Source organism: Chiroxiphia lanceolata, chromosome 12 (genome assembly GCF_009829145.1).
Source record: "Chiroxiphia lanceolata isolate bChiLan1 chromosome 12, bChiLan1.pri, whole genome shotgun sequence".
In the NCBI taxonomy this organism is placed as follows: domain Eukaryota; kingdom Metazoa; phylum Chordata; class Aves; order Passeriformes; family Pipridae; genus Chiroxiphia; species Chiroxiphia lanceolata.
In genome coordinates this window covers 9,928,868-9,951,198 of record NC_045648.1, presented here as the reverse complement: position 1 = coordinate 9,951,198, position 22,331 = coordinate 9,928,868, and the positions used below count along the sequence as shown (strand labels likewise).

The 22,331-nt window shown below is 39.1% G+C and overlaps 1 protein-coding gene across 3 annotated transcripts in view; it reads right to left on the bottom strand.

Moving 5' to 3' along the window:
• BNC1 (basonuclin 1) overlaps positions 1-22,331 on the bottom strand; it is a 75,283-nt gene that overhangs the window by 11,426 nt on the left and 41,526 nt on the right. Inside the window, exon 1 of one of the 3 annotated variants that reach the window (XM_032700373.1) lies at positions 9,625-9,769. The exons of the other annotated variants lie outside the window; for them this stretch is intronic. Coding sequence (XP_032556264.1) covers positions 9,625-9,633 — 9 coding nt within the window. The 5' untranslated portion in view covers positions 9,634-9,769. Of the gene's footprint in view, positions 1-9,624; positions 9,770-22,331 lie in introns of those variants that run through there. 3 annotated transcript variants of the gene reach the window in all.

Sequence of the window (22,331 nt, the reverse complement as noted above, 5' to 3'; positions counted from 1 at the left end):
CTTTAATATAGTCACAGAGAATATAGAACATGGCAAAATTAACTTTTAAAATAATCAGTGAGTCACAATTTTAAATTGTCATGTTCAGCTTAAAAAGGTACTTGTAAAAGATGCACTTTGATTATCTCCAAAATTAACTTATATCAGACTTCAATGAAGAGAAATGTAGCAAAACTTCATGACAATAATACCCTTGTCTTTTGCCTGTTAATCCTTAATACGCCTATTCTAAGGTACTGTAATTATATCAAGTCTTTTAATAAGCTTTATTTTCCCAACAAGTGGAATGTACACACAATTTCATTCTACAGAACAAAGGAAAAACTTTCTGTATTGCATACATGTAAAGCTTGAAAATTGTAATTAAAGGATTGGAAAAGGTAGATGGAAATTAAAGTGGAAATTTTTTAAAGTACAACCCTTTCATTCACATAATTATTTAGTTTCATTTTCCAGAAACGCAAGGTAGATGTCCAAAAAAAGTAAATCTTGTGCTATCATCAAGGATCTCGTTATTGCTTTCCAGTCACTCTCTCCTTCACAAATGGATCTTTCTAAATCCATTATCAGCCACACTTCCTTAATTCTTTTTAAAAAATAGAGTTGAAAATTCTGATCAAAACTTTCTGTGGTTTTACCAGCATGACTGTGGGAATCTGAATGCTGGACTTTTAATACAAATGATTCCTCATTACAAGGGAGACAGATTAACTATTAAACTGGCCTCTGTAAAACATCTAACTACTAATCACTGAATCTTAACCTCTGTTGCCTGAAAGCCACGCCTGCTCACATCTTTTTTTTTGCCAGATATTGATGTGGCTTTGATTATGCTTCAAAAGTTCCTGAATGTTTCTTTGCAACCCACTCATAGCCCTCACAGCCAAAGATAAGCCCAAGCTAATGGGACATATTCATTCCCATTCTGGGTACATAATCAGGCTTCATTTCCCAAAGCAAGTTTGAGATCATCCATGCTCTCCTGAAGCCTTTTGGGACCTACGCTCACTTGCAACACACAGCAGCAGGCTCAGGAAAACGCAGCAAGAGAAGGGCAGTGTAAGTGTATCAAATCTCATTCAGTGTTAAGTGGGTTCTGGTTTGACAGCACTTTGGCTTGGGAAATAAAAAAAAAGTAAGCAAATATTGAAGACCCTGTCAGGACTGGGTTAGAGATCTCTGCTCATGCTGGAAAGCTGGTCTGGCTTTCCGCACACAGCGAGAGCTGCAAGTGCAGACACCAGTGAAATGGAAGAGCAAGTCCCAGGTCACCCCGGTGGTATTTAGCCTCAGAAATGCACAGGTCAGCACCCTCACTTCTGGCACTTCCTGGCATCTAAGAAAAACCCTTGTCTTTTTTGCACAAAGCTACGCCCCACTTTAGAAACTCCTGCCTTTTTTTTTAAGCTACTGCCATCACCTGAAGAGCTTGAGAGCTTCCCTGCTCTGCTACGAGGATTACTGACAAAATGGTGTTATTAATGCACAGGAACACATTTTGCAGGCAGGGCTTAGAAATTCCTATCAGTTTAAAATGCACGTTTGAAGAAGAAATAGGAGTTACTCGAAACAAATAGGTGAGAGAAACTGTCAATAGATGAGCTGTAACAGATACTGCTTTCCATGCTCTCTATTGAGGGCTTCTAGCAACAAGCCATATCTCCTGTGGCCATCACACCATCATTTCCTAGAAAAGGTAATCCCACTGAACATATGTAACCCACCATGATACGTGCTCTGGTAAGCACAAATCCTATAGGAAAGAACTGGGACATGTCCCATTTCTGCAGAATAGATGTGCAGTTGCTCCACAGTAAGAACACTTGTATAAGAAGAGGCAGGATTTATAGCAGGGGAAGAAATAAAATTAAACATGGGACATATGTCTGGTTATTTGGAAATATTTTGTTTCTTGCACCTTGTAAAAGATCTGCAAGGGAAGCAAAGTGATGAATAGCTCTACCACCTCCTAAATTAAAAGTACAGGCCACAGCTAAATCAAAAGCCAAATCTAAATCTGTGTGCATCTTTCAGTAAAGAGAACAGTAACTATAAATGAGTGTGACATTGTCTTCCTGATCAATTTTTCTTTCCTGTTTTTACTGTTATCCACCAGGTTTCTTGTGCTTGCAAAGTTCAAGCAAGTCTTCGTTTTTCATCACCCATTTGATTACTTCTGTGTTTGAATCTTAAGCACAACCATTGAAAGCAGAGACAAATTAGAACCCCCTTATCTTAAGCATCTCTGTCAATGCCATACTTTTCCACATCATACAATGAGCAAAGCTTTGCTTTGTCCATTGTTTGTCAGACAACTTTTGCCACTTTCCCTAAGGATATACTCTGCTGATAAATAATACTGTCTGTCAGTTTTGTCATGATTTAAAACAAGCTCTCAATTTACATTTTCTTATTTTCACTGTATCAAAATCCAGCTGTGCTTACTCATATCAGACTGATATTTGGAGTTTTCTCCATTTCATATGTATTTGTATCCCCCCTGTCCACTCCATAGTACATATTTAGCCCTTGTGTGTATTCTTCCTAAAGACAGACTTCAGTTTTAAATACACTGTTGAGCTCCCTGTAGTTTATTGAAACTAAAATATATTCCAGCATATTCCAAGTACAATCCCAAAACGAGCTGGGCTGCTCTAGATGGTGCAAGTACGTTTTGAAGACATAGCCCAACAATTAGGCCTAAAATGCACATTAGTATTATATCTGTCAGATTAAGCACCTTATACCTCTAATTGTTCCTTGAAAGTTTCAATGTATTCCACATTTAATAAGGTTCTGAATTCCATCTGCCTGCAGAGACCATTAGCAGGGCCCCTGCAGCATCTTCAAGGAAAGGCTCTGGGCCATTTTCTTTTTCCTGACATGCTCACTTCAAAGAGGTAACAGGATGCCTGGAGGATGGACAGAATATGGAACCCCTCTGCTGCCTGGGAGTAGAGCTGGGAGGACACCCAGGGAACGGGGAAAAGGGAGCAACAGGGCAGTGAAACACACCTACATGTGCACAGGTCTGACAGCAAGGCCCATTTGAGAGTTACTCTGCACAAAGACTTGGCCTATGCTTCAACTTGCACATGTTCAGCTCAGGATTGTGGATTGTGGTGGTTTCTTCTGTCCCCTGTTTAAGGCCCTGCTAAGTTCACCAGCACCACAGCATACACACACTGCCTGCCTTTCTCAGGCTGAGCCCCTGAAACAAATGGATTTGCATTCAAGTACATTTCTGCCTACTCCAGTACGTTTGGTTGCTGCAAGTTCTGCTATTTCTACACTCAACTTTAAAAATACTCAAGACTAAAATAAATAATTACATAAAATTATTAAAATGAGAAAAAAGTCCTTATAAGATTTCTAATTATACTGGACTGAATGCATACATTATTTCCACAGTCTTATCTCAAAAAAACCTCTTTCTTATGAAGTAACAGCTGCTGTTAATATAGTTATTTAATAAACATAGGTAACAACAAACAACTTTCATGAGAAGCAAACAAGCCTTACAGCTTCTTGTATGTATCTAGTCTGATATCTTCTGTATTTTGAGCTTTTAATTACGTAAAGTTGTGCACGGATGCAACAGAGCACTGACCAAACAGCTCCAACCTTCTCCATTCAGACAGATGTCTAAAATGCTGGCCCAGATGATTAAGTTGACAAACTGCCTATTTGTAAAATATTTTAGCAAAATTTTTTTTCTCTCCTGCTTAAGACACCAACTAGGAGACAGATGGAGAAGGTGGGCCACAACTTGCCTTTCACAGTGCAACTAAACACAAAGTTACGCTCACAGCTCAGTCCCCAAACTGACCATGACTCCTTGGTGACTGGGCTGTTTTTCATTCACACCAACCATCTACTCCTACCAAGCTTAGGAGGTACAAGAACCTTTGAAAAGCACAGACAAAAAGCTTTTTGTTTCAGAGCCCAAACATGGATTTAAGAACTGAACTTAACACCTATTGTACTGAAAATTTTGGCTGGTGCTGATACCACTCAAGTCCCACTTACCCCTTCTCTGTGGGGGAATTATGTTATGATTTCTCTCCTAAAAGAACACAGAGGCCACGAGTTCAATACATTTTCTAGATAAGACCATGGAATACAACCCATTAATTATCTGGATCCTTATGTATATATTCATACTGTTTATTTGGGGTCAGATACCAAAACCTGACCTCCTTTTAAACAGCCACAGCCTGAGAATACACGTGAACAGAGTAATTACAACACAGATCCTGCAGCAAGTTGCATTACCCCATTACCCTCTCCCTCAGCAGGGCTGAACAAAGCCAATTTTGGCCTAGAATTTCACCAAATCTCTCTTGTGGGCGCAGCTGAGCACACTGAGCTGAAAATGTTAAATTGTTCTTGTAATAATTGACTAAAACATCCTCAAAAACATAAAAAAGGTGGAGGGAGTGAATTAGCTCAGTAAGACAGAACTGAAATGCGGTGCATACCTTCACAGGATGGCACCACTCTGTCAAATCAACCTCGCTTGTGGATTTAAAAGGCAGTTTGGGCTGGCTACTGAGTAATGGACTGAGAGTCCGCACGTTGCCACTTGGTTAAAAAGTTTTTCCAACTGAGAGGAGTCCTAAGAGCGAGGAGCTGAGATAAGGGATTGAACGAAGCACAGCCTCCCAAGCCAGCGGCGGTCCCGGCTCCGCGGCAGCTCTGGCGGCCGAGGCGGGGGAGCTCCGGGCAGTGCCGGGCACTGCAGCCGGGCGGGGAGCACAGGGAGCCGCCTCTGAGAAAGGCAGCGACGCTACAAGGCCAAACTTTAATCACGGCATGGCTTGTGGGATGAAAATCACTCCTCATGCATGTCACCTACCCTAAAGGGCCCCTTAGGGCAGCTCTTGTTAATGGCACTGTCAAAATAATTATAAAGAGAAAAGAATGTGCGTGCGTGTGTGTGTGTGTGTGTGTGTGTGTGTGAGAGAGAGCACACACACTCAGGCTGCTCCTCTTTAAACAAAAAGCACTGGACAGCAAAACTTAATTTTGCCATTCAGCAACATGCTTGTAGATAGACTGGCTGATGCTGTAATTAATCTCAGTTGTTAACAACAGGTGAGTGCTGACAGACAGCTCGGTCCACCTCGGGGACATATTTAGAGCCTCTTTTACTGTTCAGTTTGGAAATGAAAAGAAGAAATACAAATCAAGGAAGGAAAAAGATCACATTATCGTTATCTTACAGTTGCTATTTACTTTTGATTCTGAAAAAGGCTGTGATGCTACAGTTCCCACGGCGTCCCTGCCCTAGCCTGTGTAGGTCAGAAACATTTTATTGGTATTAAGCAGCATCTATCACAAGATATTACAGTAACTTCCCTTTCTAATAAATTTACAGAAAAAAATCGTTCTTATTAATGCATTTCCAAAATGAGTAACAGATTGCTGCTTACTGATGAGAAAAATTGCTCAGGCTTTAGGGGTAAAGATAAGTCACTGGACAGAAATGGTGTGAAATTTCGTATGATAAAGCACTTGATGCTATTTAATCTAAGAAATAAATTGTGCACATACTACTTATCTCTACTGACATGCTAAGCATGGTACACAAATGCTGAACCTACAGACCTGGCCATGAACTGAATCACAGAATCAGAGAATATGCTGAGATGGAAGGCAGTTTAATTAAATCTTCAACTCCAAGCCTTATGTTAGCAGGCAATAAGTGTTAACACAAACGCACAAGCATCAGAGAAATGAGGAATATTAGTAGAAATCAAACACAAGGCCTTTAAGATGTCTTTAACTTTTTTTTACCTAGTTCATAAAATGTTGCATGTGTGCAATGGGGGTGAGTTAACGTTTCAAAGACAATCCTAAATTTTTCAGCTCCTCACACCGCTACTTAAGTCTCAAAGCCATAAAATATGCATGCTTAAATCTCTTCCTTTTTCCTGTTACAGAGCAAAGACACAGATTAAAGAATAAAAGAAAAATAACAGCTCTCTAAAGTATTTAATGTTACACAATTCCGTTTAATGCAATTTCATAAATTTTAAACCCAAACAGTATTTGTACACATATACATGATGCTATCTATGGTGCTCCAGTTATGCAATGTTTTATGCAACAGTGTAGCTCCATTGGTAATTTCACAATGTAAAACTCAGTATCCCTTTTTACTGAACACAGGTGAGGAAATTTTTCACTGGTTTTCAGACACCAGCTACTTCCATATGAAAGATTCCCATTTCTCATTGATAATCTATACCAGAAATTTGAAGTAAAAAATCTGTACTTTTTTTTTTACTTTTTTTTTTCTTCTGCCCTATTTGTTTAAAGAAACCATACTACCACAAGTGTGGTAGTGAAGTTTAAAGTGTGGAATGAAAATGTCATTGTTCTTTATTCTAAAAAGACTGGAGTCTGTTAAAAACTGCCACTTTTCCTTAGTCCCTCAATAATATTTTTTGGGGGTCTGAATATTGAAAGCAGATTTTTTAAATGACAACTAGAAACAAAATGATAAGAAATAAAAACTAAATAGAAGAAAGGTGATGACATTTGTTGTAAAACTTCAACTGTAGCATCTGCTAGGACAAAACCTGCTGGCTGCCAGCACACAGGAACTCAGAGTTCCTGCACCACTGAAGCCAGAGAGGGCAGGACATGACCCAGAGGGCAAAACCATTTTTTCTTCCTTACATTTGGTGGATATTTTGCTGGAATAATCAATTCAAGATCCATACCTAAATTTTAGCTCAAATCAGGATGAAAAATGTTTACTAAATGCCAAATCACACAAAAAGTGCTTTTTAAACGTGTTCATAACAAAAGCTGTAATCTAAAATAAAATGAGAACATTTCTGTTCTTATCAGAGGTGTATTTAATATTATCGTAATGAAGGCTTTATTACTGCAAACCAAATAAATCACTGGCTTGTTGGATTGGAAATGGAGTGACAAGCTCAATATGTATGAACAGATCTTTTAACAGTATCACGAACAGACACGGAAGCTGGAAGTCAAGACATTTGGTATCCAAAGGCCAAACCTTGCTGCAGCCTCAGGAGGTAGAAGTTCATCTCGGCTATAGTAAAGCCTGTGAAGTGGCCCAGCATTTGTAATAGTTTTTCCTATTTCTGTGAAGATTCAGCTCTCCTGCAGGTTTGGATATGTTTGGATATGCTTGCAGTTACCATTATTCTTAGGGTTCTGAAATGGTTGTAGATGGTTCAGTAGTTCAAAGAATAAACAGAACAATTGCTTAAAAAAAAAACCACCACCAAACAACAAACCAATCAATCAAAAGTCCATATATATTAAGTATATTAAAAATGTATTTTCCATAACATAAGATTACTTTTTACATGTTCACTTATTGTCAGAAGTCTGATTAAGCTGCAAACTACTCAAAACTCTAGCATTTAATTCAAACAGAATTGCAGTTATACTGATTATAAAGAAACCCTATCAGCACTATACACAGAATGGTAAATAATCTAATTGAATACACAACGCGTGTTTCAAAATCCGTATTTTTCCCCTTTCTGTAAAAGAAGCAGATAGAAAGGTATTCTTCAGTGTATATTGTTCTAATCACTAGAACAAAGCAAACCAACACTGTTGTTAGTAGTTAAAATAATGCTAGACCCCCTTTGCCCCATGACCTGGAGTGGAGCGAGACTCCCCACTTCCCACTCCTCCAGCACTGAGAGCTGAGCCACAGTTTCAGTGTTTTAAAAATCAAAGTACAGAAACAGAGACTCTCGTCTAACACAACGCTTGCATATTTTACAGCAAACTGAACTGTATTTTCCAAAAGGATGTTAAAAATAGAAGCATATGATCTTTTCCCACCTAGAATTGTATCCTTACAATTAAAGACTATTAGCTGGCATCCCTTTTAACCGTCAAACTCAGACAGTGGCAGTTCTATAGCCACAAAGAGAAGCAGTAAATGAGAAGAACATGTTGCTACACTGCATTTGAGAAAGTTTGGCTCCAAGCTATGCACTGATTAATATCAGATCTCCTTCTTTACTTGCCTCTTGACAATCTTGTCACATCTGGCTGACAAATCCTTACAAGCTTATCCAAACCAAGGCAGCCCAGATCATGCTCCGGGAGTAGCTTGAAGGAAGCGGCAACACCAGCCATGCACTGATGTGCCATCATGAAACTGATGAAGCTGACTTCACTTGCAGACTGCAGGAACACGAAGAAACACAACATGCCCCAAGGTTTTGCAACATAACGCAGAGTTAGCTCACCAAGAGATAAGACAAACAATCAGCTCCCGAGGTTCAAGAAGCCAAGTAGTTACATGAATTACAAAAAATTGTACAGAAATTGCTTGAACAACAATCTCGACTAAATGAGCACAATAAAATCCAACTTCAGATCAGATGTGAAATTTGACTGTTAAATGCCTTTCAAACAATGGTTTGTTTTAAATTAAAACAAAACTAGTTTATTTTCCCTCTCCCATATATCCCAAAATATCAGAATGTTGCCTGGCTTCCAGGTTATTCAAACTGAAAAACATTAAGAAAAAAAAAGAAAAAAGAAAAAAAAAATAAGAAAAGAAAGAGGGGGGGAGTAGTGTCACTTTTTATCCATAGGATTTTACAGAAGGATAAACCACAGCCTGTGCATATGAGTAGTCCTCCCCTGGGTTAGTGATCTGCCCTCTCTTCATTTTTAAACCAAGAATTCCTTTCACAGAGCACTGGAAGTATTTGACCAATTAATAAACCAGAAAGTAAAATGCTGTATCTTAAACACATCTAAAAAAACCTCATTATGTATGACCTGACAATTAAACCATGTTTATTTTTCTATGTGATAAAAAAAAATCAAAATAAATTAAATAAGAAGTTAAATGCATCAGAAAACAAGACATTTAATGAGCACAATATATTTAAAAACCCCGACACCCCCCCCCTCATACTCACCCCCCCCTCCCCATTCCCCCCTGCCCTGAAATACAAACAGACTGATCCTAAGAAAAGAATTACTGGCCTTATTTTCTGGATGCTAAATAGTCAACAATAAATAGTATATAAAGGGCATACATTAGACTCCACTTTAGTGGTAATTTCTAAAGAACTTCATAGTGAAATTACATTGTTGTCTCCTCTCCAGTGCATTTATACGTCATGATAATGATAATGTATCTGCTTAAAGCACTTGACTCAGAACACATCTGAGTCACAAATCACAGATTTTATTGCTATTAATGTATATTGAGGACTTGTACAATTAAACATTGTCAAGTATTTATGATTTAGATGCTACTACTTCAATTGGAAAACAATTACACAAGTGATGGCTCTGCTTATTATAATCAGCCTGCAATTCTGCATTACTTACTGTAGAACAGAAAAGTCATACAGTTGTTTACAGTTCACGGCAGAAAGAAAACCTGGATTTTTTACAGAAACTAGTTTTCTACTTTCCAAGTATCTTTTTATAATTAAGAAATGGAGACTACAGCTCCCTACAGCTCTCATCTCCATTGTTCATTACCCAAAACAACACCATTGCAAGATTTTTTATATCTCCACAGTGCATAGCCACAAGTAAAAGTTGCACAGTAAAAACACACATTCATATAGAACTGCAAAGAACTTTCCTTACCTCAGACATTCTTACTGTGCTTATGTTTCCAGAGCTATAAAACAGTTTCCCATTCCCTCAGTGAGTTGTACAAAGAAGTACTGGAAACACTCCTGCCTGTACAAGTACTAAGGCAGAACCATCACACGCCTCTTTACTCTTGTCTGACTCTGAGCACCTCAAGGTCTGATGTATGCTCAGGCTGTGCACAGGGGAGTGAAATAAGATCCTCCCCCTTGGTGTTCTCCAGACCTACAGTACGAAGTTGTGTCTGCCTCTCACCTCTGCAGCCAGCTCTCACCTCGCTGCCCCGGAGTGCTGTGCTCCAGCGCGCGCCTCCAGTCGCAGGGCAGTCCCCTCACAGCTGGCTTGAAGAGGGCATGACACTCATCTTTCACAGAGATCTGATCAAAAGGAGTCACGGAGGCTTGAGGCGCTCCTAATGCAGTGCGAGGAGATTCTACCTCTGCTCTGGCAGCCTAAGTAATGCATTAAATCAATGCAGCTGACCTAAGGCCTATTACAGGGTTGTTTTTTTTTTCTTCTCCGAGTGTACAACTATCTGCAAATAAGCTGTGAGGTACTTACAAGTAAAATTACTTATTTTTAGCGTCGGAGTGTTGTTTTTCAAATTGCAGCTGCTGCAGTTTTTTTTTTTTCTTTTTAAACATTTGCAGGTCTCAAAGGTTCACTGAGTGGGGTGTGCATTTTTTAAAGTTAAAACATTTCCCCTTATCAACTTACTTCTGAGTTAGGGCTGAATTTTATTTCTTTTTATGAAGTTGAAGCTTCCTATTAACAGAAGTACAGGTCATAAAGACAGGAGAAGAATTACTTTCTAGTAATTGGGCCAAAATCTGGTTTCAGTTATTCAGGTGTTGGGTTGCATTCATGAGTTAGAGCAGGATTTTTGTCATAGTCCTTTCTCACCTATTTAAAAAACCAAAACAACACCCCAGGACAAAACACTTCTCCCCGCTCTCTACTTTTAACTCCTGTAGATCATTTCTTTGCACTCTCCTAACTCAGGAATACTCTGTACTGTACCAGAGACAAACATGAGCAAGTTGCACTGAACTCAGAGGGAATCCTTGTAAGAACATACCAGGACAACGTTTGACCAGATGAATACCGTAATCCCATAGGAAAGGCAGCAGGAAATAAAAATAAGATGGCTGTAGGGAGAGGACAGCTAACATATTATTATTGTTGGTTTATTAGTCGTCTTCTACTAATCCTATTTACTATTTGCTAGATAAATGCACAACCCTTAAGGAGAACCTAATTTACATATAGTCATATGCTGGAGTACAGTTAAGATTAAGTCCATGGCAGTAACTGGAACCAGGCCAGGATAAAGCCAATGCGACACCAGAATCTGGTTCTATCACGAGCTGTATGCTTGCCTAAATCCCTAGGGTTCTCCACCCTGTACCTTATTTCTTCTGCTAAGCTATTGACCAAGATGGAAATACAGAGAAGAGGATTTAGTTTCATAGAATGGTCTGCCAGATACCTCTGGTAAAAAACCACTGAGGTGTGAGAAAAGTCAACCACCAGTGGTGACTTGATCCTTACCCAACAGAGCACTGCATGGAGGCTCCAGTACCACCTCTGGTCCCTGCAAGGTGCCTCAGGCACTTCCCTCTTGGGAACCCAAGACAGTTACACAGAGATTATCACTGGCCTTGTAAACTGAGGGGAAAACTGTCTGAGAAGTCACGGCCAACATCATCTTATCTGAGGTAAATCTTAACAGCAGTGTTTTAGAAGCATCTGTTCTGTGATGAGGACAAAATCTAGCTGCTCTCTCAAGATGATAACTCAAAGCCAAAGGCACACTTTGTTACTAAAATCATATTTCCTTCTTAATGAAATAAGCAGCGATGTAAGTAAAAAGGGCTCAACCTGATTGAGAATTCTGCAACAAAGGTGGGAAGAGTGTCTTAAGATTACATAAACTGCCAGAAGCTCTGAATTGACTTCAAAATGATAAGTGACTAAAACTTAGATGTGTGGAGAGCTGCTCTCCCCTCTAGCCAGTTCCCAGGAAAAACCTATTTACTAGCTAGCTGCCATTTGCCTGGAAGATGATAATTCTTATTAAATAGGCTAACTATCCATAGCAAACAATTTAAGACCAATTTACTTTTTTGTTAATTAATTATCTGCTAAGAGTCTTTTATTTCAAGCATTGTTTTCATTATTCAAGCTTTTTCAATGAATATTTAATGGGAACATATTCATGCCTTGTTCTTTTTAAACTATTCACTATTTCTGATTAGCAATTTTTCAGTGTTTTACTATCTGTGCACCTTTTAGCAAAACCCAAAGATCTCTACCATAATGTGATGTGCAAGGCACAGTTTGTACCTACAGGTCATTTTCTAAAGAAATACTGGCATATTAACAGTGTTTTCAGTAACTGCAGGTTCAAGCCTGCTTGTACAGGGCACTTACCAAGATGTCTCTCGAAGAATGACCAAAATGGAAACCAGAGGGTGACTTGTATAACTCTTCTTCAAGCACCAAAACCTAATGGCAAACCAGTGTCTTGTGGAAAGAAACAGAGCAGCACAAATGGAGAGAGATGTAAAATGCAAGAATGTTCATAGTTTTGAGAAGAACTCCAACACATGGAACTGACTATAAACAAAAAGCTGCTGCTCTCAACTGATTTTATTATCTAGGATATTTTAAAAATGAGGATTAATTATACTGAATCACTGCAATGGAAACTGAGGGATACAGCACAAAGTGCAATACAATCCATAGAAAAAGACTTCTCTTGACTTTTACTATTCATTTGTGACCTGAATTTTGGTGTTTGATTCCAAAAAAAGCATTTTAAAAAGAATATCAAGAAACTAATCAAGCATTGACTAAAATGTTGGGAGTAGGTTTGGTCTTTGCTCTGTGTTCTCTAGGCAAATGGGTATGTAAATCCTAAATCCTAAATTTCCCAACCACACTCTACTGCTTCACACTGTTTCTGCCAGAGCCAGCTGCACAACGGCGTTAACCTCTGTGTCCTGCCTGCTTGGCCTGCATTCCAAACACAGAATACACTATGTCCCCTCTTACTTAAATCAGTGCTGGCAAAGATCTTAGCGCTAAATTAATGCTTTGCTCGCTTATTGCCTTGGAGAGATGTGTGGATTAAAGGTTTCACTTCTCAGAAGACACGTGAAGCAACGGTCAGCCCTGGGATCAGACTGTTGGGCACTGGGTCACCTTTCAGGGAGAAAAGCCAACAGGAGCAGGAATTGCTGTCCAGGACTGAAGGCACACAAGATTTCAGGGAGATAGGAGGGGAAGGAGGAAACAGACCTTGACAATGAGGAGAACTGATGCCCTGTCAGCAAGGCATAGAGACAGTTGTGGGTTTCAAACAACTTGCAAGTTTGAAGTTTTTTAAAATTTAACAAATCTGTGCACATGAAGATGAAAATAGTTTTAAACTTAGTGTGCTGCAGCATAGGTTTTGAGCACTAGCCGAACTACAAATAGGCCTGTTAAAGGCATGAAGTACTTGAGAAGGTTTCCTAAGTTCTGTGGAAGAACAGGTAAGGCACTCCAGTTCTCATCTAAGTAACAGAGAACCCCAAATCTCTTGTTCAGTATTTCCAGGTAGGTCAATTTTGTAAGGTGGCCAAGCAGATAACACTGAGGTATGAAGTGTCCAAAACTGTTTTCCACTAACAGTTTAACCAGAGTTCAAGTATTTATCCCTATTTTGCTGTTTACATCCCATTTAGTGCAACTGGACAAATTGAACCCAACAAAAATAAGTTCATTGAATACTGTCTGCATTTGCACCTCTGCTTCAGCACTAATTTTCATCTAACTGTTCAATGCATTACTCTTCTTCTGTAGCTTACAATAGTAGTGAAGTGAGCACTGACCATTACAAAATGCTAATATTTAAAGTAGTGTGTATGGCAAACCCAGAGACACATCACCAACATCAGCACCACTGACCCATCCCTGTGAAACTGTGCCTCTCCACTGAGAGGCACTGGGATGGAGAAACTCTGCCATTAACAATTATGAAAAGACCCGCCCAAACAGTAAGTTTCTTTTTAACATTTATTAATGGTTGCTTTATGCCACAAAGTATTTGTCTCTGAAAAATTTGATTCTGTAACACTTTGCCATCTAATAAAGTTTGGGTTTTTTAGGTTACATCCTTTTTCAAGACCGGTTTCTTAGCATGAATGGTACCACATTTTACAACAAGGTGTAGTTGTGCATCACACAGCAAAAGCTTTTCAGTGTACTGGTGTTAAGGATGTTACTTTAAAATGTGAAACAGAATAAACCAAGATACTTGATTCGACTTCTCTGAGCTAATCAGTACAATTGTTCACGTCATATCCTATTAATCTCTTTGCTACTGGAGGTAGTCCCGCTGATGATTCTCCTACCAAAGCCTTCCCCTGCTTTTGATGATTTTTATAATTGTGTATTTGGATTCTCCATTCTTTGTGCAAATCTTTTTGAAGATATCTTAGGATCACCAGAAGGAAATGCTGCCCCCCTTAACTTGTTGACATCATTCATGTACTTCAGGTATTACTCTATTCCACTTGTTTGCTTTCTAGTGTTTTAGTTTCCTCCCTTCAGTGCTGTTCTTCACTGAGCAAAAGAAACACAACTTTTAGCATATACTTGATGACAAACAAATACAGCATTTTCTCCCTCCCAATGAAAGCAGGAGAGTTAATCCATTGCTCCCATAAGCCATAATGGTGAGTTCATCAGTTTTGTGGTAACTGGGCCTTTCTGTTAAATGCTTACAGTTTCATTCCAGGGTCTGACGGCATTTACAAAAAATTTCTAATTAAGTTTATAAGATCCTTTTGGAGAATTTTACAATTCAGAGCCTTAATGCATCTAAAATCTGTATCTCCTCTGCCAGCAGTGTTGCTTCTATCCTTTCTCCACTCTCCTCCAGCTTTTCAATAAACACCATCTGCCCCAATGGAGAACCTGGAGCATTCAGGTAAACTCTCAGCCATTTGGGAACTCACTGGTTGCTCCTATTGTTTGTTCTGTCTTTTTACCCATTTATAATGTTAAACTAAATACATTACACCTTTCACCCTTTTGCTTAGTAGCTTTCTATACTTACATTTCAACATGTACAATCAAAGATTACAAGAAAAGAAATTATAAAGAGCTTACGTAGTGACATTATCATCTTTAAAATGTTTTGTAAAGCAAAATTTAAAATTCAAGAACAGGGCTTCACAACCCAAATCTGTACTTGTAACTAACGATTGCAAAGAGGCCAAAGTACCAAAATTGAAGTTGTGTAACTCCTGAAAATATATTTAAAAATACAGAAGTAGAAATATTTTATAGATATATAGATATGCAGTGAATATTAAGATGGGAATAGTTGCTACAAAAGTAAGAATCCCAACATAGTGCTACCCGAAAAAAGCATATTTAAAGTGACTTGCCTGAATCAGAAGTTTTAGACATGCACTAAAGGACTCTTTTTGCTCCCTCCTCGTCACCCTGGGCTATGAGATAGAAAACTGTCTTAATTACTGGTTCTGTTCTCTGCCTTCCTAAATATTTTAACTGCAGTGAAGCATGCAGCTTCTGTCTAAATGGATGGGAAAAAGCAGCATCATTTTTTATATATGAGTGTCATATGTCTGAGATACTCTTTAGAGCAATATCTCTGGCTGGGTGGGTGAGATGGGAATGCTGCAGTGAGGACAACACCCACAAGGGCTCTTGGCAGCTCTGCTCATCTTTCTTTGCATGGTCAGTCTAGGGTGGGCTTATACAAAAGTGCTAGCAAAGAATAAGAACCTGTAAACCTTTGGGATAGATGAGAAAGACACTATCAAGTGAAATGCGATTTTCAAGTATTATCTAATAACCAAACAATAATGGGAGTCGAAGTCTTTCACTGTCAGGGATTAAGGTAAGAGCTGTATTGGCTACACATTTCCCTTCCTGCACAATTCTACTGACTGCCTTCTAATCTTGCAAGTCCTGTGAGGAGTTTAAAACATTTAATTGGTAACTCTATTATTAAGGAATCTACTTTGTCAGACTGCAGCTCCTAACAACCTTAAGTCTCTTAGAGCAAATCAGTTTTGATACTGATGTTTCTCAGAGGTGCAGCATTTAATCCTCAAATTACAACACAAGTTTTAACAAGCAGATTCTGCCTGTCACCAAGATTTAGTAATTAACAGAAAAATTCAACCCCCTTCCTAACACTAATGGTTTATCAAAAGAGTACCAGTAATTTCAGTTAAGATATACTGATGAACCAGGCAGAAATACAATGGGGAGACAGACATGTTTATGCTATCTGATTGAAAGGGCTGAGACAGAATTCCAGAGACCTGGTGTTGTCATAAGAGGAACCATGACTGTGCCCTCGGGCCAAAGGGTGTGACATCAGGCCAGAGGTGTGTCAAACTCAGAATAAAATGCCTGCCATAAAACTGGTAGCCACTCATATTCACATGGGTAAAGCAAAGGAGAGTTGGCAATGTGACACCTGAAACAGTAAATGCTCTTGGTTTTTTTTTTTTTTCCCAAAGATGACCGAGTCCTACCAATACAGGAGACCTTTCACCTACTCTGTGGAGCTTTGTATTTATTTTCACAGCCTCCAGCATTTTCTTGCCTTTTCATTGTGGGTTTGGGGTTTTTTTCTGCACTTTTTTTTTCTGTCCTTCTTGTTCTTTAATACCTGGTAGTGGTTTTTCAACCGTTTAAGCTATGGCATATAATAACTGATGAGTAACATTGCAGTAATACCAGTGGTGGCAATTTTGCTTTGTTTCATGGGAGTGTTAGAGTATTAGAGAGATGACTAGGACATGTCTCAGTGGCAGACTGATAAAATGAAAGATGAATTTTCCCTGCCTACAACTGTTGCCAAGTTTTAATCATAAACATCAAACAGGTTACAGGACACCTTTTCCCAGGCAATAAAATAAACTGCAAACATTCTGTATTTTTAAATGAATTTTTGGATGAAGAATTATTGTAAAAAAATTATTAGACTGTATCTGCTGAAGATTCTTTTCCAAGCTCATAAGCTACAAATTTCTGACCACATGGTTGAGTCTAACAACCATACTTCAAGTGCTGTTACTCCTAGACAATCGATGCTTGTTAGAGACATATTTACCAGCTCTCCCACCCTGCTGAAGCTTTATGCTTTAACCAGAAACTTTTACTCTCAGTTATCTTTTTTTCACCAATATCCTCTTCTAATTGACTGGGAAGAAATTTCAGTTCCTATTTTACAGTGACATTCCAAGAAAACTTCCTTGAAAGGCTCACCCATCCTCCACTAAGTAGATTGCTTTAAAACCGCCTCTTTTACCAACTTACTCTGGACATGTGCCTGTTCTTTCTATGTCTAAAACACGTGTTGAACTCGAAGTTTACCCAGGAGTGAAAGCAGAAGGCATAGCAATGTCCTGGAGTAGCATCTGACTACCCCCTCCGACCGGGATAGCACATCAATACCAGGATGGTTTGCAGGGAGCTGGTTTTAATGGACAGCTCCCAGGTGACACCAGGCAGTGCTGCTGCAGCAGCCGCAATATCATACACCCTTGATTGAACTTTGATTAATTTTCCAGACTTTCAGAGCCTGTGGCAAAAGGATCCACAGCGGTAGCTGCAGCCATTAACTCCATCTTTTGTGATTTCTCCTTCTTCATTATGTTTGGGCCTTGATTGAACTTTGTTCCAAGTTAGTAGCTTTTGGCTATGGACAAGGGAGATAAGACTTTAGAAATGGAGTGAAGAAGAAGAATATGTGAGAAACTTTCAGTGAAAGCTGCCTGGGTAGTTGGCTGTAGTTTTGGATATACCTTGATGATGTGAGCAGTGCTAACAAAATTCTGGCTAACACCAGTCTAAACAACACAAAGCATCACTTCATACAGTCATAGTCTAAATGTCTTCCAGCATTTGTGCATAGTAGATGCTATTTTATTATGCTGAAACAATTCAAAGTTGATGCATTCAGATAATTAATAAAATTACCATTTGTGGACAAAGCCAGAACTTCACAGAAGCACTTCTTAAAATAAATTAATAGTCTTAGTGGCCTCCAAAGATTATTTACAGAGTTTGCTGTTAAATGGTGCAAACAACTATCCCACTGTTGGCATGCTCAAAAGGACAACTTTACACTGCAGAGTCAGCCTTGTGTCTGTTACACTATCATATCCAAAAAAGCAGCTTATCAGCAGCTAGGACAGATCTTACAGTTCTTGGAAAAAAAATACAACTGACAATACTTTACTGAAAATATTACACTGAATTTTTCCAAAAGATCCTTTAGTGTTTTCATTACATTTCTCTCTCCCTCATTTTTGGTCACAGGATGTCTAAATACATGTCTGGTTTTCCTACTCTTTTTACAGTTAATGTTTGAATCTACCACCCTGATACATTCCCAGAATCACTTACATCTACATTTATTGTCTACTGTTGGTATTTGCCAATGGTAGTATATAGAAATTGTATGCAGAGGTGGCTATAGTGATCTGTAGAAATTTTTGCCTGAACCTAGAAAAGCCCTTTCAAAGCCCCTTTCAAAGCTTGAAAACTGAAATTTACTGATGGGGAAAAAAATATCGAACTATTAAGGGTGATTCAAAATCCACTATGAATCAAAGATATACATGATGTTTCCATAACATCTGACACAATGGGGCTTTGTCCCTACAAGAGGCCTCTGGGCATTCCTGTGATATAAGCAATAATAGATTTGTCTCTGTGAAGCTTTGAGTTATTGTGGCACATCCAATAGAGGCAACGTCTGAAATAATTTAAAACCTGGAAATAAGAGAAACCTTTTAAAAATAAAATACATACATACATATACATCTACATACACACACATATATAAATAAATATAACTTTTCCTTGCTTTAACCTTTTTATTCATTGCCAAGAAAAGCTGGCTGAGGAATCGGCATCTGCCGTGAGCCCTCATTTATTTTCCGACTCTGCCGTGCCCCATTGCCCAGGCAGCCTCTGCACTTCCCCTCCTCTCATCCCCTCACCGCTTTGCCTTCCTCTGAACCCAGGATACAGAGCAGCCTTCCAGCACAGAGCTCTTCTCTGCTTACAGGCTTTCCAGTCCCTTTCCTCCTTCTGCCAATCCCTGTCTCACTCAGCTTTCTGACAGGAGACTGCTTACATAGAAAAAGCAGAATTCCTCCTCTACCTGGTATTTTTTAGGCAACGTTAACAACAGACATTTATACTGGAAATTATCAGCTTAAATGCCTTCAGACTGGAGCTAAACCCTTGTCAGCTCAACCTGTATCTCTCTGGGTGATCTGGACACTAGACTTGGTTAGAGTGGCTGGGATGCTTATCTAGACAGCCAGCAACTTTGGGAAGTAAATAACTTGCGGGAATGCTTGAATGTTGCAACAGGTAGAAGCAATTCAAGAAACACAAAGTTGCTGTGAATTAAGTATTGTGTTGCCTACTGAGTTCTTAAAGTTTTAGCATGGATGCATCTTGAAATGTACTTGAACCAGCACAAGCCTAGTTTAGGGTGAAGCCAGAGCTGCCCCGTTAATAACTTTGAAGCCCTGGACTGGTTACCAGGGGTTTCCCTCCGTTAATACCGTGCTTTAAAATAATAGGGAAGTATGTATAGCATGAAAAGTGGAAAAGAAGAAAAGTGCTTCAAGACCAACCACTTTTTAGTGGACGTTTGGGAACTCCTTGGAGGAGTGCCAGGGCTAGAACAAGGTGTGAAATCATACAATTATAAGAAGGGTGGCAGGTGTAAAACAGAAGTCTCTTATGGAGCAGTGGTCTGGGGTATAATATCTGCAGGAAGCTGACTGCCAGACTGACACAGAAGTGATTGAAGAAGGAGGCCTGGCAGGATTACCACAAGGAAGTAACGAGCCTTCAGGTATACTAAACACACACACACGGCTTGTGTGACTTTTCACAAACCTCCTTTTCTCTTTTATGTTGTCCTAATGTTAAAGTAAGCCATGCAGTGGTGGTAAGAAGGAGCCTGAGGCTCCTGGAGAGAAGAGCTGAATGGTCAGTGCCCTGTGGGATGTAGAGGTGGCGATACTGCAGCAGACCGTGCTGGAACAGCATGGGGTTAATGGCAGCTCAGGATTACTTTTGATGCCTTTTTCACTGGCTAGGACAGGTGTCCCCTCCTGCTGAGGGTCTCTACAAGCTGAAAGACTTTATCCTGCCTTTGCATAGCCAATGTGACTTATGTCCCTTGCTTGAAGGGAAGCAGGACCGAGCCCTGTAGCAGTAACTGTGAGACACTTTTATTAGTCCAGCCACATGCTTTGCTCCAAAGCCCCTGGCTTGTCATAAATTTTTCTGTGTTAAACTCTTCACCCAGGATGGCTCTACCATAAGCTCCTTGTCCAACAGATTATTAAGAGAATATTCTTTTTGAACTCTCTCTTCTGCAAACAGGAGATGCAGCTGGCAACCAGCCTCTGTGACTTTTGAGTAAAGGAGCACTAAAACTCTAGACCGATAAGACAAAAACCTGAATAGGGAAGAAATGCTAAATTCAGCATGAATATTTAGTGCTATTTTCTTTTGAATCACTCATGCTAAAATGAGGCTGTGATATTGTCAACATAATTTTGTTAAAAAACTGTTGCAATTTTAAATAGAAATTAAACACCTAGTGTGATCTTTAATTATCTTTACTATAAAGAAGGACTACTAAAAATGCCATTTTGTACTCTGAATAGATTCAAATCCTCATTGGTATGAACCAGTTTAGTTCCAAGAAATGCAATTTATACCAGATTTGTAATAAATTCCATATACTTCTGAGCCCATTTTTTTCAAGTAACCTCAATGCATTTTATTATAAAAACACCAATAAAACATCACAACCCTCACTGTAAGCCTCATCTCCCTTTGACGAACTGGTAAATTTGTGTTTTAAACAAAATTATATAATAAACCTGTGACAGAGACAGCCTGTCATTCAGTCAGTTCTGTGGCTTTATCCTCCTCCCAGGAACAGTACTTTCTCCACAACTCCATTTTAGCAACTGAGTGGTAAATGCTGTTTATAAAACCAGTAGAATACAGGTACAATCCCAGCCTTTACAAACTCTTTCTCCATAGACTTCAAAAAAGATGTCTTTGTGCTGAACCATTGTATTATATTGGCCAGGAAAGAGAAACAGCAGAGCCTTTGCAATACATCTATTAAAAAAAAAAAAAGGCTTCTTTAGAAAGCTCTAAAACCTCATTTCTAGCCATAGAAATTGTGCATTCTGTTTATCAAGATGCTTTCTCCATACTCCAAACTACATTACCTAGATGACATTCATTGTGCAGCATCTGCCTCACAGAACGTGGAACGTGTGTTTACAGGCAAGGAGGGGTGCGAGCTACTTTCATACACAGGTTTTATGATGTAAATAAGTTGCTGGAAAGCCAGTTTGTGACAATGCCAGTATCTGGAGCTTCTTTAGACTAATTAGGAACTGCCCTACACAGCCCAGCCATTAGCAGTGGAGCACGCCGCTAGTTTTATGTACCAATTATGCACTTTCTCCAGTCATAATTACAAAAACTGGCACAATGAGCACAAGTAAACAACAGTTGTGACCAGGAGTACAGCACATACCTCAGGTATTGTCTCTCTAGTAAATAAATGCAGTTTGAAATATCGAGTGTTTACCAAAGACCTGCAGTTTGCAAATCTCAGGTGACTTACAACCCTCTCCAGGACTGGAAATCACCAGCTGGCCGAGACCTTCCACAACAAGCTCTGAACACTCAGCTAACTTTGAAATGTGGCTGACAAATAAGTGTAAAAAGTAACAGTAATCTTGGGAAAAGACAGACATCCATAGAAAAGAGCATTTGCTCCTCCCCTCTGAAATGAAACAGTTCTTTAGCAGGAAGCACAAGTATCACTCAATCACACAGGCAGGGAATGCAGAGGGGACACCAGGCCCAGCATCCCGCTGTGCTGCCTTAGGCAACAACACACCCAATTACCAAAGCCAGGACCTGGCACCAAGCAGTCAGAGCTGCCTAGCAGGAGGGACATTTGCACTGATTTCCTTTTAACTTCTCTGTAAATATTTCAGATTTTTGTAAAAAAAATTACAATAATTAAATTTTTAAAAACAATGAACTTGATTTTCACTTAATATTGACAGTAAAAAGATTGGCAAGTTATTTTCCAATTACAAACTGGAAAAAACTATTTGAGCACCTCTTGGATCAAACTGCTTAGTCCATGTCAAAAATATTTTATTTCAGATTCAGATGGTTTCTTTAAATTTAAGCATGAAAGGATTGTTAATGTTTCTTAAATACTTAAGTGACTTGTGTGTCACTTTCAAATTTTCACTTTACAGATGAAATTGCACAAAGGATGCCACTGAACCTACAGTTAAAAACCAAATGAACAAATCCCAGCCATATGAGAGAAAGGTTTTCTCTACTTCTTGCAAAAAATTATCTGGCTCCCCAGATAACAAAATCACAGGCCCTACAACAGCACAAGCAGATATTTAAACTATGTCTTATTTTTGCTATTGAGGAAAGGCATCAAATAGACATTTGGGGGGTCTACAGACAGCAATTAGCTGGGCACACTTTCCTACCCTGTCCCATCTACCACCCAAATCTAGCTCTGGAGAGACCAACTTTAAAAAAAACATGCTCTTTTTTCACAGCTCACTCAA